The sequence below is a fragment of the Carassius auratus genome, chromosome 14, assembly GCF_003368295.1.
Source record: "Carassius auratus strain Wakin chromosome 14, ASM336829v1, whole genome shotgun sequence".
NCBI classification, from domain to species: Eukaryota; Metazoa; Chordata; class Actinopteri; order Cypriniformes; family Cyprinidae; genus Carassius; species Carassius auratus.
In genome coordinates, this window is record NC_039256.1 from 1,696,617 (window position 1) to 1,719,190 (window position 22,574).

Below are 22,574 nucleotides of genomic sequence, written 5' to 3' on the forward strand. Positions count from 1 at the left end.
AGAATTAAATATGATCAAGCAGGAACTAATCGATTCATTCTGAACACCTACTGTCCCATGTGGTCTCGCTTGAATTGCCTCAGCATTCATAAACATGACTATGACTTCATGTGTGTTGTACCTCCGCTTTGAGCTGTTCTCCACCCGTCATGGCCTCCAGCTGCTCCACAGTCATTTCATCCGTGATCTCAATTCCTGCCATCTTCTGCACCACCTCCTTCAGGATCAGCAGGTCAAAACTGGCACACCATAAAACACGTGAACGATTAAAGTCTCGATAAAAACCAAAGCTGCTCTTGCTTAATCACACGGGATAAAGGAAACCAAATAAAGAGCTGTGATTCCTACAGAACATCCTCAAATATAGACTGGGGGATCCAGCTCCAGTTTGAACGCACTGGATCCCCATTTTCATTTTTTGGTGGTAATGCACAAGGATATTAGTGTACCCTTTTCAAACCCAACAAGTGTGTATCCAGTTATCAGACAAAATTCAGAATTATGCTAATTGCAAACTAGAGCATTTCAGATTGACTGTTTTTATATTCAGAGAAAAATCAGCTGCTTAAAGGTTAGTTCTACCAAAAATTAAGATTAGCCCATGAATTACTCTCCTTAAAGGCATCCAAGGTGTAAATGGCTGTCTTCTTTCAGAAGATTCCAGTCAGAGTTATATAAAAAAAAAATGGTCTTTGATCTCTCAAGCTGTTTCACTGCACTCAGTGGGGGTTGCAGTGCATCAGTCCAAAAGAAGGTAAAGTTAAGGTATCCTGTAGCGAATCAATGCGTTTTTCTTAGAAATATAACCCTATTTAAAGTGTAATCACTTTAATCTTTCTGTGTACAACTGCTGGCACAAGCTACTTTAAAGTGATTATTAGGTTTTCAATCGCTCGCTACAGGAGGACTTAGTTCACCCGCTGGAGCCGTGCGAGGCACTTTTTATTATGGATGGATGCACTTTATTTCACTTCTTTTGGACTGATGCACTGCAACACCCACTGAATCCCATTAAAAAACTTTAAAAAAATATTTTATTTTTATGTAACTCCGATTGATCCGTCTGAAAGAAGCCATATACACCTTGAATAAAATAAAACATGGGCTAATGGGCTTTAATGAGAAATCACCCCTCACTGTATACATCATCGTCAGTCAAAACCATAATCTATCATGCATAAGGCCCTTCCACATGTATGAAGCTCAGTCCAGATTTCAGAGCAAGTGCTAGTCAATTCTGTGGTCTGTCAGCGAGGGCTTTAACTGCCTGCCTACACACATCTCTCAGGGGTGTTGAGAGATAACCCACACCTTATTAACACTGCTGCTTACACATATGCAGAACAGGGAGATCTCAGACAAGCACTGCAATTAACCGCTTTAGTCCAAAGAAATGCATCATTTTAACTGTTAATTGCTGCAGTTGAACCAGTGCTGCAAACAGCACATTTTAACCCTGCTGTATAAAATGTCCTAACACTGAATAAACTCACCATTCATCAAGAAAATAAATTAATCTGTTTAGATACCGAACACTTGGAATGAAGGGGTTAAATATTGGCTTATCATTCATTAAATTGCAAAAAGTATAAAATGCCTTCTTGTATTTTCAGGATATACACTATGCTTTGAAAAACAGCAAGTTTCTACAATATTTAGTAGTAGCTTATCAGCGGTGACTGTCAGTTTATGTGCATATGACAAATGTACCAAAAAAAGTAAATTAAAGATGTTATCAAACAGATGATGAACTATTAACAGCAATTATTATATGATGCAATCACACTTGCGGCAAAAGTTTTCTTTTTTTTATTCAGAAAAATTTACAAAAGAATTGTATAGCGGGAGTCAGATGTTTACCGTACATACAGCTTACAAAATCTGCAATTTTTTTTTACATTTTATCAAAATCCCGGGTGATCCATTCCACTCAACAAAAGTTTGAATATATATAGTCCACAAGACAAAACATTAGCTGAATGTATTAAAAGGATCCTGTTCAACAGTTCATATATGCCCCTTGTTCTGAGCTGTCGGTTTTGTATAGTGACATGATCAGTTGTAATGAAGCGTGGACTAAAATAATCCCACAGTGACACTTTAAAGAGCAGGACACACTCAAGAACAGCAAACATGCGAGCGTACCTCTTGCCTGCTTTCAGCTGGTTGGTCACATACTGCAGAAGACCAGCTAACTCGATGGGATACTTCCTGAAAACCGCTCCACAAAGACTAGCGAGACCTAGGGAAAGGCGTGATGATATTATCAGAAGAAAGAGCATTAGAATCTGTGAGGGCAAGTCAAGAATGTCACGCGTTTGTGCTCCAAACTGGCTTCCGGACACCCTCCAGCAGCAGGGTCAAACCATTTCAAGAAGTGACATTTACCGTCCATTAAGAAAGTTCAATTTATTCTGCGTTTTAGAGGAAGGGAGGAAACGTGGCACTCACTCTGCAGCCATGATGAAATGGTGGTGTCATCGTGCTTCATCTTCTCTTTCTCTGGGTTGGCTAAAGCTTCAATAATGCAATCTGCCCACACGGTCAAGGGCTCAAACGCACCACGTCTCGCTCTTTAAAGATAACACTCCCGCTTTAAGCGGCAGACACTGCTCAGACTATTACTCATACATATGTTTTGGCATGTTCAAAAGAAATGCTTTTCTTCCTCATTTTAAACACACACAGCTGTCAGCTTCAGTGATGATGATGAAGTCCAGGTGAGCGATTACCTGCTATTTTAATCACGCACTCATTATGGGACTTTGGAGGAGATCAGCAAGTTCCTGTGAGAGCTGTTATTAGCGGAGGGGGGAGATTATTATACAGTGGGAGTGTAATTATAACAGCCGTCTGAAAGGATACAGGCCAGCACATCATAGTTGAGGGAGGTGAGGTATTTGAGAGAGTCCACCACTGGAGTTATGAGGTTATCGTACCACTGGATCTGAGACAGGATCTGAAAGAAAAGACAGTAACTCTCTCCTCCTACATACACCTTTCGTTTTATTCCTCTGAGGAGAAAACTGATTTTTATACACCATTTTCCACTCTTAAAATTAAACAGACCGGTGAGAAATATAGATTTTATATAGACTTGAATCCTCATGTCTTTCCAAAATGGCATTAAATTAAATTAATCACAGTCCAAGTGTGTCAATCAAACTTCTGAAGTCAGGCTGACATCATTAGATACTGACTAAACTCATGCGGTGCTTTTGGCAATGTAATCATTGTCACACAGATTTTTTGGGTTTAAGGATTTGTTAAAATCACTGCCCTCAAGAACGAGGAACAGAGCTCAATCAATCAATATTCAGTTTTACCAGACATTTCCTTAATCAGAAATAAAACCAAAACAAAAGTAATACATTAAATACAAATCGGTTCTAAATAATGGTTATTAGAAATGCATCTTTGTCGGCCAAAATAATTAAATGAGTATTTTAGCACTTCTGGTTCTGTCTCCCTGGAGTCAGTGGCTTTTTGGTTAAATGCCTGAAAACACAATATATTTCCACATCTTACTCTAAAACACAAGCTACATCAGTAATGCCCCTTTAAGATTCTTCTTTCTTTCAATTTTCTTGAAAAAGCTGGTTGCTAACAAATGACTAAATGGGGGACATTAAAGATTACAGTGAACAGGCAAACTAGTCATGTTTATAATCACACTCCTGCAAACTACTCTAAAGATCATTGCACACAGAGTCAAATTTTGTCCAAAGTTTCCGCACATTAAAGAAGCAGTACGACCTCACATTATATCAATCAAGTTTACACATAGCCTCCAAAAGTTTTGACCGTCATAAAAAATTTGGGAATGCATTTGATTTTTTTCACTTTTTCGCATCAGTTGCAAGCATTTTGAGGTGTTTTGACGGTTCAGAGCCACCGTACAAGTGAACGCCAAACCCGAGCGGCAACCTCACGCTCTCTCTCGTGAAGCCAATAAGGAAGTGACAAAAACTGCAATTCATCGACTGGCCGCTTGAGGCTGGCTGCAGAAGAGAGTCAGTCCCATAGAGTCCCCATGTTAAAATGCCCAACTTTACAGCAGAAAAAAACATGTTTACAGCCTGGTTCAAAAAATTATTTTGGTCTATATTGCTAATTTTGCCCTTCATGACAACTGTGAGAGGGATGAATTTTTTTATAACTCATCCGTTTAAATTATATTAAGCCTTAAAGTTCTGCATAATTAAGGGCGTGGCCACTTGAGTGACAGGTGGATTGCCGCTGCTGACAATGCTGTCGCGCTAGGTGGGCGTGGCTTCAGCAATCAGCTCCCGCCTTTTTGCCCATTTTCGATTATCCGGGAGAGTCGCGCGAAGATGCGCTGCCAAGATGGCGACGGCCCGCTCTGCACACTTTAGGTTTCAAAACCGCTATTGAGGAGACTATGGGTGACGTCACGGAGACTACGTTCACATTTTTTTTTTCAGTCTATGGCCAAACCCCAGAATGGTGATTGTCAAGCTCATTCACTTCATCTCAGAGCACAAAGCAACGTAAAGATCACTGCACACTCAGTTCACAGAAATTGGTGGTCTTTTTAATATGTGGCTCTAGTATCGCTAGCAATGCATCAAACTGATCCACTGACATCCTGTAGTCAACTGTGAATCTTTTGGGATAATCCCGCAGTTCCTGAGGGGGAACTCTCCTTCCTCTATCTCAGGATTGGATGGACCCAATATTTCCTCCCTTTTTCTCTTTTTAAGAAACGAGAAGACAACAAAACCATCTCACTGCTAGATGACTCCATTTAGTGCCTTTTTCACTCATTTTTTCCCGACGGATTCATTAATATGCATTGGACTCAGTGTGCAGGGTTTCTTCATGTGACAAATATTTAGAATAACGAATACGAAAAAACACATGAAAATTGAGACCTCAACTCAAACTTTCCAAAGTTAGATTTCAAATGGTGGTGCGTTCATCTATAGCTGACATTTAACTTTTTACATCCGATGACTGGATTTAGATTGGATTTTGCAATAATCCAAAAAGCAAAATAATTTTTTTTTTGTCGACAAAAATACATAATCACTGCAGCGATCAATATTGGTCAATATGAGTCAAATCGCTAAACGTGTCTTTGCAAACACTACTCATATTTCTCTGGTCATGTAGAATAAAACACTGCCCAATTAGCTCAGGGACATTGATTCTAGGAAACGCTTTTGATATTGATTTCATGTTGAACTGTGGTGAGCGTTTGTTCAGAGGTACTCTCTCTCCGCGCTCATAAAATGAGGAAAGGCTTAAGAAAAGCGCAGTCCTCAGCAACTGAATCAGAGCTCATCTCAGTCTTTTATTTCACCAATGAATGTTCAGAATATTTTTTTACAGAAATGCTAATGCTAAAGTTGGGCATTAGGCCACTGGTCTGAGCTTTTTAATCTTGGGAGCAATGAAAATTGATGGCACACTGCAGATTCTGAAGTAGCCCTGTAAAAGCATGTCATTAGTCTAGCGGACCATTAAGGCCGTCACAAGCAATAAAATACTCACATAATCAAAGAGAATGGTGGGGTTACTGTGGCTTAACTTTCCAATCTGCCTTCCTGAGGGCTTCACGTTCTCCTTAGTCAGTCGCCTGGGGGGAAAAAACAGCCAGAGAGAAGGTAAAAAAAACTGAAAAAGTGGCATAGATACACCAAAAAGGGTTTATTGTTAACACGTACACTCACCAGGGACGAACACAGGCCTGTTAAATGGATCTAGTTACTAATCAGCAAACATTTGGCTGAGCATAGGTAAAAGCTCCATCACTACAGCAGGGGTCACACCAACCCCGCTCCTGGAGATTCAGCCCCGGTCCCAAGCACACACACCTGGACCAGCTGATCAAGGGTTACTGGACGAGATCAGGTCCTGAAGTCTGCAGGGCGGTCAGTAGGTCTCCAGGAGCAGGGCTGGAGATCCCCGCTCTAAAACACAGTTTCTTTGTAACTTCAAGGCATTATTGGTAATGGATGCTGCATGAAGCTTTGAAATCGAAGTTTCTTGTTTCTAATTTACCTAGTTTGACAAAACCAGCTCACACCAGCAGGTAAACTCAACATCCACTAGAACTAGTGCTGTTAATCGCTTACAGAAAAACATTTTGTTCGATTACTTTCTTTCTTCCCCATCACTGGGCATTACAATGACAAAACTGTTCTCTAGATATCAGCCATATTAAAATGTCACAGTTATTTTTGCCGGAAACTGTTGAAATGGTTTAAATATTAAATATCCAATAAAAATAAAAAAGCTAATTGTTAACTACTTGTTAACATGGCCTCCCAGTGTTGTGAATATTAGGAACCCATGACAGGCGGCAGACGGCTGTCTGTGTCCCGTCTCGCTCGTGTTTTATGCGTCTTCACGCCTCTGCACTGATTTCTTATCACACATGCCAGCAGGCGCATGATGGACTGTCACGTGAAGCGCACTGCCTTTCGGGCTGTTCTTATAACACCGCGTTTTCCAACAGACAAGCAGAGCTGCACTGTCTGAAGTGTGCCACAAAAGAGCCAATTAATAAAGTAGCTGGGGGAAAAACACTGGAGGAGGGCACAGAGCCAGTGCTGGCATTGTGAAGTTTTCATTCAAGCTTGAGTCGACAGGAGCATCCGACTGGGGAGCACTGACGGTGTCATTGGTCTTAATAAGAGAGCCCTGTGCGTGTTCCTGATCACTCCCTACGTCACATCAGGTGGCCTAATTGGTTTGCTTAACCTTCAGAGCAGAATTAACCAGCTCTAATGCTGTAATCCTCTGATACCCAGAAGTCTAATAAAGCTCAGATCAACCACAGGACATCAGACGCCTCACTAGTATGGGTCTACCATTTTTACATAACACACTTTTGGCAATCTAATAAGTCAAGAAGAAAAAAAAGATTCTCTCTTCAACGATTCTTAATATGGTGTAAAATCTAAGCTCAGAACTGATCGAGAGCTTTCATTTGCTAGAGACATCCGTATCATAGTTGCTGCCAATTACACACACACACACACACACAAAAAAAAACCTTGAACGAGAATCTAATATTACATAAAGTTTGGAAATGTTGAAGCAAATTACAAGGACAACCACAGGCTTCATTTGCGATTTCTCCAGTATATCACCGCTTTCTCTTCCAAATGCTCTACAGAGACATCACTAATGCCGTCTGGAATGCAATTAGATAATGTGTTAGATACGCGACACTCACAGACAGACGGCTGCTTTGTGCTCACTCTGAAGGGCACTTGTGGAATAATGCTGCATGCTCATATATGCAACGTTTAAATGAATGAAAATGATCTGAAAGTCAGTTGTGTCTTCAGGGATTAAAAATGTCCCCTGTATGTGATGTCATCAGTCACAATCAGACAGCAAAGACGCTCAGCGAGAGAGAGAAAGCTCTCCGAAGTCTCTTCACCTCCTCCAGTCACACTGAATGAAGCACTACTCCTCCGTGTTTCTGCCTCGGTGCTCACAGATCCTCCTCCTCCTCCTCGTCCGCAGCACTGCAGTCGAACATCACCTGCACCCCTCTACAGCTCCCGACACACACACACACACAGTCACACAACGCCACTGAACACACTCGAACGCATGCAGCAAACTGGTTAGACTAAAAACAGACTGCATCTGCTGGGTGGATGAAGACCACAACACCCACGATTCAGAGCGTCATCAAACGTCTTTGTTTTATTTACATCCTCTAGTGACAAAACAAATGATAGATTGTGCATTTAATAACTCATTTATAATTAAACTTTAAATGTATTAATATTAGATAAAATACGGCACAGCTTTGTTTGTGAAATCTAACCAAACAGATCCTGTTTCGTAGCAGGCTTTCATATTCAAGGCTGAATCCTCACAGAGCTCCACAAACTCTGATTTCCTTCACACTACTTCCTCTTTCAGACTTCTGCAGCCTCCGGCTATCACATCGATTAACAGCAAACCAGGAAAAATGAAAGCAAACCTTAGAGTAAACAAGCATGTTGGATGAAATCCAATAACATTTATATTTAAAGAAATGCAGGAAGAAATGGTGGACGCATCTGTCACTTGTAAAGTTTAACCTTAGTCTGATCATGAGTTTCTTTTAATTCATCACTTGAAGAACCGAACGGCATCCAGAGAGAGAGAGACTAAAGGTTTGAGAGCAGTCTGACACATACGAGGGCGACCTTGAGCTTCCCTCGCTCTCCCCGAACACTTCTGACGTGTTCAGCCTCAGCTCATTCTCCTCTCTCTCTCTCCGTCCAATGATCTGCCAAAATATCATCATTTATTCCACACACTAGAAAAGAGAGCAAAGACTCTGATGCAGCAATCCTGCGATCTCGATGCACTGAACTCAACACACACAGGTCAAACATAAACGTAATAAAGGGTCTTTAAAGCTGCACTGATCAGGGGTATAACATCCTAAATCTACACAGGGTCTACGGTCAACGGTTGAAGTCCGGACAGGAACTTAAAAAGGTAAAAACACAACAGAACGACCTCCGAACTCACGATAAGTCTGTCTGCAATTATAAAAGCACCTTAAATGTAATGCATATTAAAACCATCCTCATCTGAAGAAATTAAACTACACTACCCATAATTCCAGAGTTGTTTCCATAGAAACAGGGATTTCAGCAATCTCCTCAGCAGTGAGGATCTAGAAGTTATCTAGGTAACATTAACCTATGGATAAATACACAAATAGTTCACTCCAACCCTGTATGACTGACTTTCTCCTTCAGAACGAGGAGAACTGGACGCTCATGAGTCATCATGGACTATTTCATGGGGCTTTTTGGAGTCAGGGTCTCCATGCAGTGTGAGAATGAGTGGCATTTCTTCTGTTGTGTTCCAAAGAAAGAATTTAATTTAGATTTAGAACAGTGTGTGAGTAAGAGAACGCTTCTACAGAACTATTCTTTAATGCAGGATGTTTAAGCATTAGGGCATAAGAAATAACGTAATTAAGAAAATGCATTAAACTAGTTCAGATCTCGTATCTTTAAAACACTTCAACTCTTCAGAAAACATTTCACTAGAGAGGAAATAACCAGAACAGCAGCTACACTACACTCATGGGTTTACTTCAGCAAATACAGACTAAACCGTTTTAGTGTAAAATATTACTAATTACACTCTAGCATGACGATTAGCTGCTCAGATTTGATTACCAGTGGTGAAAACATTTTCAAGTGATTGGCAAACATTTTGTCAGGATTTCTCAAGAGCAGCATCCGTACGAAGATATTAGTATTTATTTGCTTTCACAACATTGTAAAATGTAATAAATTTATTGCACCCTTTCTATAAAAGCCTTTTTTTTTTTAAAGGTGACTTAATAAAAATCAAGCCTGTTTTTAATAATAATAATAATAATAATAATAATAATAATAAGTTTAGTTTGCATAACACCTTTCCCAAGCTCAAGGACGCTTCACAAAGAGTATATATATAATGATCAATTAATCAATATTTACACAATTATGTGGCATGTTGTATATATATATATATACAAACACACACACACACACACACAACATGCCACATAATTGTGTAAAGATATATATATGAAACAAAGTGGATCGTACAAACATAGGAAACTCTGCACAAACACGCTATGACTGAGAAAGCCTTTTCACACTGGAATGATCAAGAGTCAAATGATGAAGACTGAATTCAGATTTAAATCACAATCCACTCAACAGTTGGATGACTTCTAGCATTATTGCCTAACTATTTTCCCGTTTGACACGATCAATCAGTACTCATAAGAGAACCTGGAGATTTGGTTTCCTCCTCACACTGCATATAGCGTGACCCATTAAATGCAACTATAAAAAATGAATTAATAATAGTTATATTATTGCACTTTATTTATTTAGTTCTTAAAAAAAAAAGTAAATAAACTAATAATAGTTATTTAATAGTTGTTTAAATAATATTATTAAAAATAAAAAGCAGTCCTAGTATTAAATACAAATGCATTTATTTTATAGTAAATAAACTTAAAAATAAAATGCTAATATATACACTACTACTTACTTTGTTAGCCTCTTTAAGAAAATTTGCTTTATGTATTCCCCAATTTTAAGTCGCTTTGGAAAAAAGCATATAAAAATAAATAAATAAGTGTTTTCATCATATTCAAACTTAAAATCAGCAGACTTTTATTTTGGCGGGTTGCCGGCAAGTAAGTACACGCGCTTCCGGATTTAGCGCCGCTGATTAAAGAGCGTTAGTGGATGAATGTCACAGTTTTGCATTGTGCTTTGAAAACGGCATGGCATTGCCAAGATTTATGCTTTCAACCATGTCGGTACGCAAATGCACTGTCAGAACATTTATATTACGCATTTTTTATTTTGGTCGCGAATGCAGACCTGCGGACCACTTATGTGCACCCCTGTGTATAAAGCACTATACAGATAAAGACTTGACTTGACTACAGGCCAGAGAAGCTCAGTAACGGAGGCTTGCTTAAACTTACTTCATGATGTATTTGGCTCGGTCTACCGTCTGAGCCTTGATCTTCACCAGGAGTGGATGATGGCCGTACGTCTCATTCTTCCACTGCCCATAGAGGCGATACCTAATCACACAACACAGAGATCCACGTGTGAGGTGATGAAAGTGTGTCATACTCATCAGGGCACTCTGACAGTGTTTAGATCAGTGTACGGGGGAATAGACATGCAATATATCCAGCCGCAGTAAAACAGCCTCATATTCTTCAGCTGCTATACGATCACACACAACTATCATTTGATTCAACGACTCCCATGAAGACAGGACTGCGGTGCTGAAGAGGGCCGGAGCAGAAGACCTGTAGGTTGAGCGATCAGTGCGGTGTTAAGAGCTGACTGTACCTGTGCTGGTAGGGGAAGAGTTTAAAGAAGCCCCAGATCTCTTCAGACATGCAGGCGTTGCACTCCATGAGCGAGAGAGACGGTAACAGCACCTGATCAGCAATACTGAGAAAACAGCTGAGCAGAGAGTCCTGCGGAGACACACACACATCCATCACTTCACACACAGCTGCACTGCTGGACACAACACACAATCAACGGCCGGATCTGGAGATACAGTCTCTCAAATGTTGAAAAAGCTCTCAATAAATCACTCGTATGGCCCTTACAGGAACATTCAGTAATCAAATACAATTACTCTGAATAACATTAGTAGCTGTTCAATGCTAGTGTTAAATGGTTAACAGATCATTTGTTTGGATTAGGCATGTAATGATTACCGGTTTGACGATAAATCATGATTCAATTCCCCACGGTTAGTATTACCGTTTCATCTTTTAGTCATCATTAGAACCGTATTAAGAGTACCGCGATTTCAACAACTCGCACTTAAAATACTGTCCAGCATAAAGCACAGTTGTCAGTAACAGTCTCAACAGGGCGGAAAAGAGTGCGGAGGGAAGTATACACATGAATATATGAATTCATTTATTATATGAATGTACCTCTGAAGGCTCTGACTGTCTTCAGAAACGATGGCATTTTGTTTTCATCTTTCCTCCATGTAGTAACTTACTCAGTGGTTCTCAATTCCAGTCCTCGCACCTAGGTTTGTCGCACCCCATTTTTCAAAAACAAATTTCACCCCGAAGGAAGCTGAGTGAGTTGGTTCTTGTCACATGACCTTGTGCGCTTGCGTCACTCTGAACAGCTGAGATGTTTTTAACTAGATGCGGTGCATCTATATTGGGGGTTGTTGAACCCTTACAGTATCAACGTGCTACCAGTTAAGCCTATTTGTGTTTTAGAACTTTTGACGAGTTGTTAATAAATTTTGGTAACTTGGATGATTTTTGAAGAAATGTATTGCTTGACATTGATAAGCTTTACAATAACATACAAAATTAATAAATTTTAAGCCACACAAAGTCAACCTCCACATGCTATTAATCGGTCCAGTTGTCATTTTAAATTAGGACATCGTTGGTAATGTTATTGTTTTAGTGAAAGTCATTTTATTTGTTGATTTTTAAATATAAAACTTAAAGTGTCAGTACTTGTTTAAAATCTCCAGCACATTTTCACAATACCGTGATAACACTGATAATTTTGGTTACTATAATCGTGATAAGAAATTTTCATACAGTTGCATCCCTAGATTGGATGGATACATTAGGGGTTTAAATTGGGTGAGTTAAAAACGTCAAATACTCTTTACAGTCAGCATATTTATCGAACAAAAAAAAAAAAAAAAAGCCAGAAACTTGTGCTGTTCTTCATTCAACTCTACAATCCCACTCAAGATTCGCCATGACTCACCATTTTGTCCTTTGTGTCTTGCCTGCTTTCACTTTGGTACTGTGAGAGAGAGAGAGAGACTGATCAATAGAGGCTAACCAGCCATAGAGCGAGACTACAGAACTCACACAGTTTACATTAAAGCAAGCCGAAGAGCAATACAGCCCTGATATAGACCTCATCAACCTCTGGGACACACCATTACATTCTCTGGCCACCAAAACACACAAGGACAATACTGTAATAACAGAGGAGACAGGCTTTCAAAGCAGAATCTACAGAAGTCATTAGAAGTGCTGAATCACTTCTACCTCCGCGTGAGCCAACAACACATACATCCACCATCCAGCCACAGCACAGCGGAGATATTGGATGGATAAGATGTTGTAATGACTGAATACATTATTTGTGCTATGGCAAGATGGGAGTATACACGAGACAATCTCTCTATAAATATGTTTAAATGCTTCGGTCTTCACCTCTTTCATGAAACTCTTGCCCAGTCGCACGATCTTGGCAAACAGGATGGGGTCGTGGGACAGGTGAGGGCCCAGGTAGCACAGCATGGTGAAGACGTCCCTGGAGAGATCGTCGAATCTTTCGGCCGGCCGCGGTGCCTGTTTGCTCCGCAGAGGCGTCATCAAACTGCCTTTGGCACCTTTGGGGACTGCAGCCCTAAAAATAGAGGATGTTCAGAGAGTTTCACTTGTGCTTTCTGTCCCAGCGCTGGATCTACAGAAAATCTGGACCTGTAAAAACTAATTTCATGATTTTACACTATTGGGGAATGAGAACCAAAAAGTTAGAAAATCTCGAATCTTTCTCCTACTGTTTCCAAGCAACAGACACTAGAGATACAGGGTCGGAAATATGAAGACATTAACTCTGATGTGGAGCTTTCAAGCACCCACACAGTACATCACACTTTCAGAAAACAAAAGCAACCATTGAGGGGCGTTTTGCTAAAGAATAACCAATTATGTTATTTTTAGGAATACCATTATTAACTGCAACAAAACATCTGGGAATATAAAAAATGAATTACTCGTAATTAACATGAAAACATTGTCAGATTCACGTCTTACAATCCTTAAGTACATTAACAGACTTCAACGATGTGGAATCCATCTGTAAGAACCATCATTTAAACACCTTTAGAGTTCAAACAGAGCTTTAGGAAAAGGGATTAGTCAAATGTACAAATGCTTAATTTTAAATATGATATCTGTATATATATATATATATATATATATATATATATATATATATATATATATATATATATATATATATATATATATATATATATATAAGAATGCAAAATAAGCTTCTTATAAAACTATTTGCTGCATAAAAATACAGGTAAACTTTCACATTGGTCTGAACAAAAACAGTAGATGTGCTGATTGAAAAAGCTAACTCATTCTCTGCCGGTAACCCCAAATGCTACGGCGCACAACTAGTTTCTTATTTACATGTATATTACCAGCATACTGGTCATTTATTAGTACTTAAAAAGCACTTATTCTGCATGCCCATATTTTAGATCCCTTAGTCCTGCACACAACTAAACTTAAAGGGGTCATGAACTGCGACATCTAAATTCCTGTGATCTTTTGACACATAAGAGGTCACTGTACTATGAAAACATCCCATAAGTTTCTGAACTCAAGACTTTCTAGTCTAAAATCAGCTTATATTGAAGCCAATCTGCATAAACGACAGGTTGTAGAATGTGCCACACTATGACGTAATAGTGTGACTAAGCCCCGCCTCCACAGAAGATCAACTGTCCGTTTAGCCCCGCCCACCGATCCTGGATCACTGAGAGTCAGGTGTGCACTGCTCTGATTGGCAGAGGACCGTGAATGTACACCAGACGCTGGACGCTGTACCTGCGGTAGAGCGGCTCCACGATCAGGTGCAGCAGCTGGCACAGTGCGACGGCGATGGCCTTGTGGGAGGTGGCGTAGAAAGCTGGCATCTGATCCATGATGCTCTGAGCGTGCTGCCAGTCACCAATCCTCAGCAGCGCCTCCAGCAGCCCCAGCTTCTGGTTATCAGGAGGCTGACATGAGAGGAGAGACGGATTAGAGGAGCGGAGGACACACCTCCACATACGGCACCATTACACGCTCTTCCTGTGAGGAGTCTGAGGGAACTCTCATCTTCAGAGACCGATGACACACACACACACACACACACACACACACACAGACCATCTGTGCCGGTTCATACAGCTTACAAGTCACACTAATGAAAAGCCCCATCAATGGCTGCAAAACACGGATTCTCACACAACCAGTCAGAAGTGCGGAAAAAGTTTAAAACAAGCTGCAACTAATAACTTTTGATTCATTTGTGAACTTTTTATTCTACATTATGCTCAGTGCTTTCATTCACCCTGGAGGCTCAGTAAATGCACACACGAAACTGCACATACTCTTCGCTTTAATACACACCTGCTTTCAAAGTCTTGTGCTCCACTTGTCTACTTTCTTTGCTTAAGTGCCATCACTGACAAGTTTTCCATATAAATTGCTCTGATTTCACTTCAATTTAACATGCTTGAAATGGCAAACAGTTACATTAAATAAGATACAAGGACGATCCTCTAATTTCAAAGGCAATTAATATAGACTTAAGGATAAAGTAGCTATTTATTTCAAATTGATTTGCTATTATTCAATTCCACAGCCAGTATGCTGCTGAACGCTCCTTTATTTAATAGTTATAGTCTGTAGTCTTAAGGTCTTTTCACACTAAAATCAGCACAAATGTGTGACAAGATGAGACTTTTTAATAGAAAGAGTAGATCCTTATGTGGCTATTTTAATCAGCTCGGTATTGAATGTACAACTTCTGATGAAAGATGAAGAATTTTAAAGTCTTATGTTCAATAAAGCTGCATAACTATAAATACACTTCTAAATAACGAACCAAAGTTTTTAATTAGCAGAAGTAAAGGTAATTAATGTTAACTGCCGTCATTGCTTAGCATTTTAAAGCCCTGTGCACATTCTGCATGCATATTCTGACAGCATACAGGGATAATGTCATTTAAACCATTAGCTTGACTAAAGTGCAGCTCATCTCTGCATCTGGAAGTGAATTTGGTGAATCTGAGGCTGTCAGACACAGTCCTGAGCACATGCTGAGTGTCTGTCTGTACATGTGCTGCTGTAATCCAGCGTCTGATCAGCCCAGATAAAGCCTGTCATGTAGCGCTCACATCTACAAGCATTTAGACCATTACATCATGAAAAATAAAAATGTTGCCTTGCAACTCACTCAAATAAAATAAGCTTTAATCATTTTAGTAAACGAACTTTAGTTTAAGTTACTAAAAGTTATTTATAATAATTGAAAAGACCCAAAAAACGTGTATGGCCTGCTGACGATTACTACAGCCAGCTTTTGACTTTTCCTTCAGCGTATCTGAACAAATAAGAAATGCATTTACATAAAAACACTTACAACTGAGGCCTGTCAGACAAGCAAAGCCAAAAAGTCATTTTTGTTCAAGCTCTTGAATGGCATGATTGTTTGTGGGTGAACTCATTTTTCACATTTCTGTCTGGTGCCACTTGTGGTGCACACATTGCTTTTCTGGAAATAAGTTACCTTCTCGTTCTTCTCCTCTTCCTTCTCCTTTTCTTTCTCCTTGTCCTCGGTCTTCTCCGAGGGGACGACCACCATGGTGAGCTTGCGGGCGATCTGCTTGGCCTCCAGGATCTCTCTCTTGTGCTCTTCCACGATGCTGGAATCCAGTGGGAGGAGCTGGGTAAAGACACAGCAGTTACTCAATCGTCCGATCTTCCTGTTCCCATTCCTAATATTAATTCCTATCAGTATATCCATGTCTTTCTTTTACAACAACAACAATATGACTCCGTACTGCTGCACAGAAGTTGCATAAGTGCATTTATTCAGAGACCTCAATAGCAAACAATATAATTGAGAACAATATGCATCACTGACTGATGGCAGATTTAGGCAGAAACCGTGAAAACAACCATGTGAACGAACACACACCGGCTGGACTACACGTCCATTCAGCAAAATCTCAACGGAGAGCAGTAAACTTCAGCACAAGCTTATGGTTTCCAGGTTGCAAAAATAAAGTTAAACATGGCAAAAAAATTATAATTAAACAAACTGATGGGAGATATAAACTTGACATCTGGCAACTGCAAACTATATTTTTACTCATCTTTTTGTTAAAGAAAACTATTGAATTTTTATTATTTACCTTTTTCATCAACCATATTGCATGTTGATACATCCACAACTAGTGTTTAATGATTTCAGTGTCGTCTTGTCTTTATACTTTTTTGTTAGTTTTCATCAACGAAATAAACACTACTTTTAAGTTTCTCCATATCCATCGGCATCAATGGAGCAAGCACCAAGAACAAGCTCAATTTTTTTTCCAGGACTCATTACACTCATGTGTAGCTTACTTAAGATTCTCACAAGCACATTTAACCTGAGTATTAAACCGCATATTGTGCATTTGTTGCAGGTTTTGTGACTGAATTCTCGGCATTAAGCTGGCATTATGCTCTGAGCTGCTCGATTATGAGCATGACGCTCCAGATGCATGTAGGACCCACTTCAACTGCAAATATTCCTCCACAATAACACATTTAACACTGTGTGTAAATGAAGTCAAAGAACACCTGCAATTCTAATAAGCAGAATTACATTTTAAACACTTAAAGGATGATATTTACTGCTTGTTCTGTTCATAAAGACGTTATCTGATACAAATGAAGACGCTTCTATATTGCACAATATGAACAAGCGGTTTCTCCCAGAATGAAAAAGTGTGTGAAACAAAAAGTCCTTTCATAAGATCTCAATATACGTTCATGAGCCACGGGTATTAATTGTGATGCCTGTAGATGTTTTTCTGACTCTTGAGCGACTGATTTGCATCGTTTCAATCCACCTTTTATGTTCTACAGAAGAAAAACAGCCACCTAAATCTTGGATGGCCTGTAAATTTTCAGTTTAGAGTGAAATATCCCTTTAAATCTACTAAACGTATTCAGCCAAGAGTGTTTTTATGGCAAAGTATATAAAGACCTGCAGTTAATGCAGTTATCACTGCCATCGCTGTTCTGCACTCTGGAGAAAACCCCTGCTAGTCAAGGAAGATAACTACACTCTCTAGTTGGGTTTACACTCTGTTTTAAGGAATGGTATAGTGAGCGTTTACAACTTAAGTGAGTTCATGCTTAAAGAAAAAAAGAAAATTAGAACAGATTTCTTCTGAAAATTGACTACTGGGTAACACTTTAGAATAAAGTTCCATTAGTTAATGTTAGTTAATGTATTAATTAACATGAACAAACAATGAATAATACATTACTGTATTTATTCATCTTCGTTAATGTTAGTTAATGAAAATACAGTTATTCATTTTTAGTTCATGGTAATTCACAGTGCATTAACTAATGTTAACAAGCACAACTTGATTTAAATAATGCATTAGTAAATGTTGAAATTAACATGAACTAAGACTTATAAATGCTGTAGAAGGATTGTTCTTGCTTAGTTCATGTTAACGAAAGTAGTTAACTAACATTAACTAATGGAACCTTATTTACCGACTACTGCAGTAGCTGATAAGAACTTGTAAATGAATGCATACAGACAGGGCTGCTGATTAAAAAAACTGATTCTAACAGAAAATTGTTATTAGTTTACTCAACAGAATGATACTATTTTACGCATGCACACATGAACTCATGAATATTAGATTTTTGGCAATATTCGATATGCCGATATTTTTCAACTAATTTTGCCCGATATCGATACCGATATATTTCCTTTTGTTTGGAAGCAACACCAAGTCTCTCCTGGGCAGAAATCATTAGCAAAATATTTGTAATTTTATACATTTTTAACCATAACTTATTTGTTATAATTAAACAATGAAGTTGTTGTTTTTTACAACACATTGAAGCTTTGAAAATATCTAAAAACGTAAAAAAAAAGTATGTTCTTTCACAGATTAAATGCAGCGATCCAAAACAGTCAATCATCATTCAGACAAAACTTTGCTTCAAGAATGAGCCACACTGCTGACGTGATTAATCACTAGCACACCCTGAGCCGAGTTAACGTATTCCTCTTAACGGCAAGACATATCGGCATAATTTTTCATATCGGGTCGATGCCGATATTTACATTTAAAGCCATTATCGAATTTGTGCATCCCTAATATATTACATATATATACACATACGCACACATATATAAATCAGCTTATCTTAGTAAAATGACACAGCTTTTTAAATTGTAGCTTCTTAATGAGTCAATCAAGCATTATAGTGGCCCTGAGTGGTCAACAATATCTTAAGCATTGCCACCAGTCTACTTTTAGTTTACCAGTTTACTTCTAATCACTAAATTTCTATTATTAAATAATGCTTATTTATCAAAATTCTACTATTATGCTATCAATATAAAACGCACTAAGGATTGATGACCTGCTGGATTCATGAATATTAATCACGTTGTCAGTGTTTGCTCAAACTGATTGGCTGATATCAAAACTGGGATGGTAAATACATAAGCACCAGCCAATAAGACTGCCTTTTGCCCATTAGCTCCGCCCACGACCGGAGAAACCGGCATGTCATCTGCTTATTCTTAAAAGCTGAAGAATTTTAAATGAACTCAAAGTATCGTATATCGTAGCGTATCGATTCAGCGTGGTGAATTAAACGGTACAGATCACTTGGAGAGCAAAACTCTGAAGCACTCAGGTGAAAATGTATCTGTGCTAAAGTTATACTTGCCCTCCAACTCACACAATGGGGAGTAAAATCTAAGAATGTATTCACTGAACTAACGACCGACCCAGAGTGAAGATTTAGTCACTTATGTGAGTGATTTACTCTCAATGTAGAGGGTTGTGACACTAGGACTCTTCCACTTACATGAACGTAGAGGTCTTCAAGAGCGATGAGATTGTGCTGAAGAAGAGCTGCAGCGATGTGGTACAGAGAAGATGGCGTTTCTCCGTTAGGCTCCTGTGAAAACACACACACAAAACACCAGATGAACATTACAGGCATGGATCTCATCCAAGAGCAGGGCAAACAAGCCCAGATGCACAATATAATGTTCATAACGTTTCCCATCCCTATTAAGTATTTGGATCAGAGTGGATTCCTCCTACTTTCGATCATTCGAAGAAAAATGATTTTATGTAAAGGAAGCCACAAACACAGCTGTGTGATGGACCGTACCTGGTGGAACTTGAACTTGAAGCCCAGCATGTGGCAGAGGGTCTGGTGCTCACACATGTAGGACTTGATCAGAGGGATGAAGAACTCATCCTGCTCCCAGCGACACTCGTACACCTCTAGGATGATGTCCAGCACACGGTTTGGGTCCAGATTGAAACATCCTGAGGACAGAACACGGGCGGCATCAGCTGTCAGCACACGTGATCATAAATGTTTGTTTGGGCCGCCAGTCATTATCAGAGCTGAACAGAGACGGTCCAGTGACCCGGGGAAAGTGTGAGCGGTTCATCATTTGCTCTGCTGCTCCACCATGTGTACTGTATACCATTATTTTAGTTTTTATTAAGGATGGCTAGATATCACTCTTTATGTCCGATACAGATACTGCATCCATTAACAACCAATCCAATACTCATACTGTTATTTATATCAGTTTAGAATTATTGTAGTTTAATAACTACATGCTGCTTTATTATAAATTAAGAAAAAACTAACAAATGTATATTCTTTGCAATGTATGGCACAGATTTTTGATTGGAAAACAGACACGACAGACATTAAAAAGAACAAACATACAGGCTAAACACTGCACAAAAAATATGAACGGCTCAATTGCAGAGTTAAAACAAAATCAGTTTATGTACATTTCAGTTCAAAAGTACAAAGAAAAAGAAAGAGGGGAACAATTAAACTGTATTTCAGGTTGAACTCCATTGGATGTTTTTTAGCATTTCTGTAAAGTGCATAGTTGCCCTAAAAATTAAAATTAACATTTACTCAAGTTGTTGCAAAGCTTTACGAGTTTACAGCTGCTGGTCCCCATTGACTTCCACAGTATGGAAAAAAAATACCATGGAAGTCAATGGCTACCAGCAACTGTTTGGCTTTCAGCTTTCTTCAAAATAGGTGTTCAGCAGAAGGAACTTCATACAGGTTTGAATAACATGAGGGAGAGTAATCATTATGATCACCTTAATAATACTCACTTTAATGAGCTTCATCTTAAAATTACTTCATGTTAGCTTACTGTATGTTTCTATTACCTTGAACTGTTCATTAGTGAAATGAACATTACTTGGACACATACACTTCTGCTTGTAATGTAGACATGCATTTACTGTAAAGCTGCTTTGAAAGAACGTGTATTGTGAAAAGCAATATACAAATACATTTGAACGGAATTAAATGACGGTGTACTGGGTGTACTGCCCCTTTAAGTTAGAATATTATGTATATTTAAATAACTATACATTTCATTGTTAGTAATATATGAAATAAGTTCACATACATATATAACCGAGGCTCTCTGGTTAAGAGGCACTGTAATCATCACGTCACATCCTGACCCGTGCAGCAGTATTTCAGGATCTCAGCGCACGAGCACATACTGTACCTATTAATGACTTGATGTTCTCCAGGACGAGGTGGCTGGTGAGATTCCCCGACAGATCCTGCCCAAGCTCCGTGATCAGCTTAGCGTAGCCTTCATTCTCCTCACGCAACAAATTGAACTTCTGCTGTTTGTAACTACGGAGTGAAAGACGGAAAGACGTCATGCAGTCATCTGAAAATAATGAAGTTGATCAGAGCTGAGGTCTGCTGGTCACACACAGGAGTGTGAGGATAACGCAAACCCTCAGCATTTTAGAAGACAAGATCAGATCCTGATGGATGCACGTAAAGAGCTGTGCTACGAGAGGAGAGAGAGAGTGCTCCGCTATCTTGATCAAACTCATTAAGAGCGACCTACACTACAGCGTGCAATTAATCATCATCAAGGGAGTTCAGCGCCATGCCTTTCATTTACAGCAAAATGAGGCTGTGGACATTTAATAGATTCACAATAACACGCTGACGTCCGGTGTCACATGAACTCAAGCTGTGACTGTGACCCACTGTCATCTGAACTCACCTCACCAAGCAGTTCAGAGGTCAAACTCTGCACTTCAACTTGCTTTAACGCAAGCCATTAAAAACACCAAGGTTTTCTGAAACCGCAGCATCTATAGGTTATGGTGTTGTCAGATACTGATTTTAAATATCGATTTGTTTGTCATTTATTGAAGTATGAGGTCCGCTGCACTGCTTGCTTCAGAATGATTCACATTCACAACATCTTTGTGGACAGATTATTACATTTCAGAAATAAGAACAACAACAAGATTATCATCTTCCCTGAGGGATCTCAGAGCGTTTCAGTTGATAAGAAAATACTTTTTTCAGAAGTGAAATTAAATTAGATATTGATCAAATTAACCTTCAACTTTTTTCTTTTTTTTTTTTAAATGCTATCGAATATTGATATTTTTCAGAAAGAGCCTCTCAGAAAGCATTCAGCTCCGTTTCGCAGGATTTACCACATTTACCACCAGATCTCAGTCTTGTCAAGTGTTCTTAGCGTAAACCTGGTCGGTTATGTCATAAGTGAACATAAACAGTCAACAGAAAGAAATCAGATCACTTTGGATCCGTGCATTAGGTATAACATGATAAACCTGCCGCAGTCTGTCAATAATGTGAACCAAACACCGAAAGACTAACTGCTCCGAGCTGAATAACTTCAGTAGCTTTAATAAGAATCAGTTTACACTTAATTAATACACTAACCAGTGTTGACTTGGTTTTCTACTGTTTGTTATTTGCATCTTTTTTTACAACAGAAAAAAAAATAGAAAGAATTGTATTGATTATTAACAGTTATTATTATAATTATTGGAGTTTTCCACCAGGAATCGCACTATTGAACATTTTAAAAAATATTGAAATAATTCTGGAAAACATGGATGGATTAAAGCTAGCACACCTCTCATCTAGACATGAAGCAATACTCTCTCACTAGATTGAGAGGACTGAGGTGCTTTGCTGCCTAAAAACACAACCTTGATAGGCAGCACGTTCAGTTTTCAGACTGCGACGCTCAAGCCACACACTAGTTTAAGAACGAATGCTGTCTAGTTAGGCACCAATATAGTTTCCAAGACCTGTATTTACAAGAAAGATGTATTCGAGCCTATTTAAGGTGCTGAGACCAGCAGGAAGCGTG

General features: G+C 39.0%; 1 protein-coding gene across 5 annotated transcripts in view; it reads right to left on the reverse strand.

Moving 5' to 3' along the window:
- Positions 1–22,574, reverse strand: part of LOC113113393 (THO complex subunit 2-like) — a 53,471-nt gene that overhangs the window by 22,729 nt on the left and 8,168 nt on the right. For all 5 annotated transcript variants that reach the window (XM_026279560.1, XM_026279558.1, XM_026279559.1 and 2 more), the window contains exons 7-20: positions 20,925–21,058; positions 19,532–19,692; positions 19,220–19,312; positions 15,891–16,046; positions 14,162–14,334; positions 12,746–12,941; positions 12,288–12,326; positions 10,869–10,999; positions 10,490–10,591; positions 5,518–5,602; positions 2,866–2,959; positions 2,452–2,532; positions 2,146–2,242; positions 122–239 (exon numbers count right to left, since the gene is read on the reverse strand). In XM_026279560.1, coding sequence (XP_026135345.1) covers positions 122–239; positions 2,146–2,242; positions 2,452–2,532; positions 2,866–2,959; positions 5,518–5,602; positions 10,490–10,591; positions 10,869–10,999; positions 12,288–12,326; positions 12,746–12,941; positions 14,162–14,334; positions 15,891–16,046; positions 19,220–19,312; positions 19,532–19,692; positions 20,925–21,058 — 1,660 coding nt within the window. The remainder of the gene's footprint in view (positions 1–121; positions 240–2,145; positions 2,243–2,451; positions 2,533–2,865; positions 2,960–5,517; positions 5,603–10,489; positions 10,592–10,868; positions 11,000–12,287; positions 12,327–12,745; positions 12,942–14,161; positions 14,335–15,890; positions 16,047–19,219; positions 19,313–19,531; positions 19,693–20,924; positions 21,059–22,574) is intronic.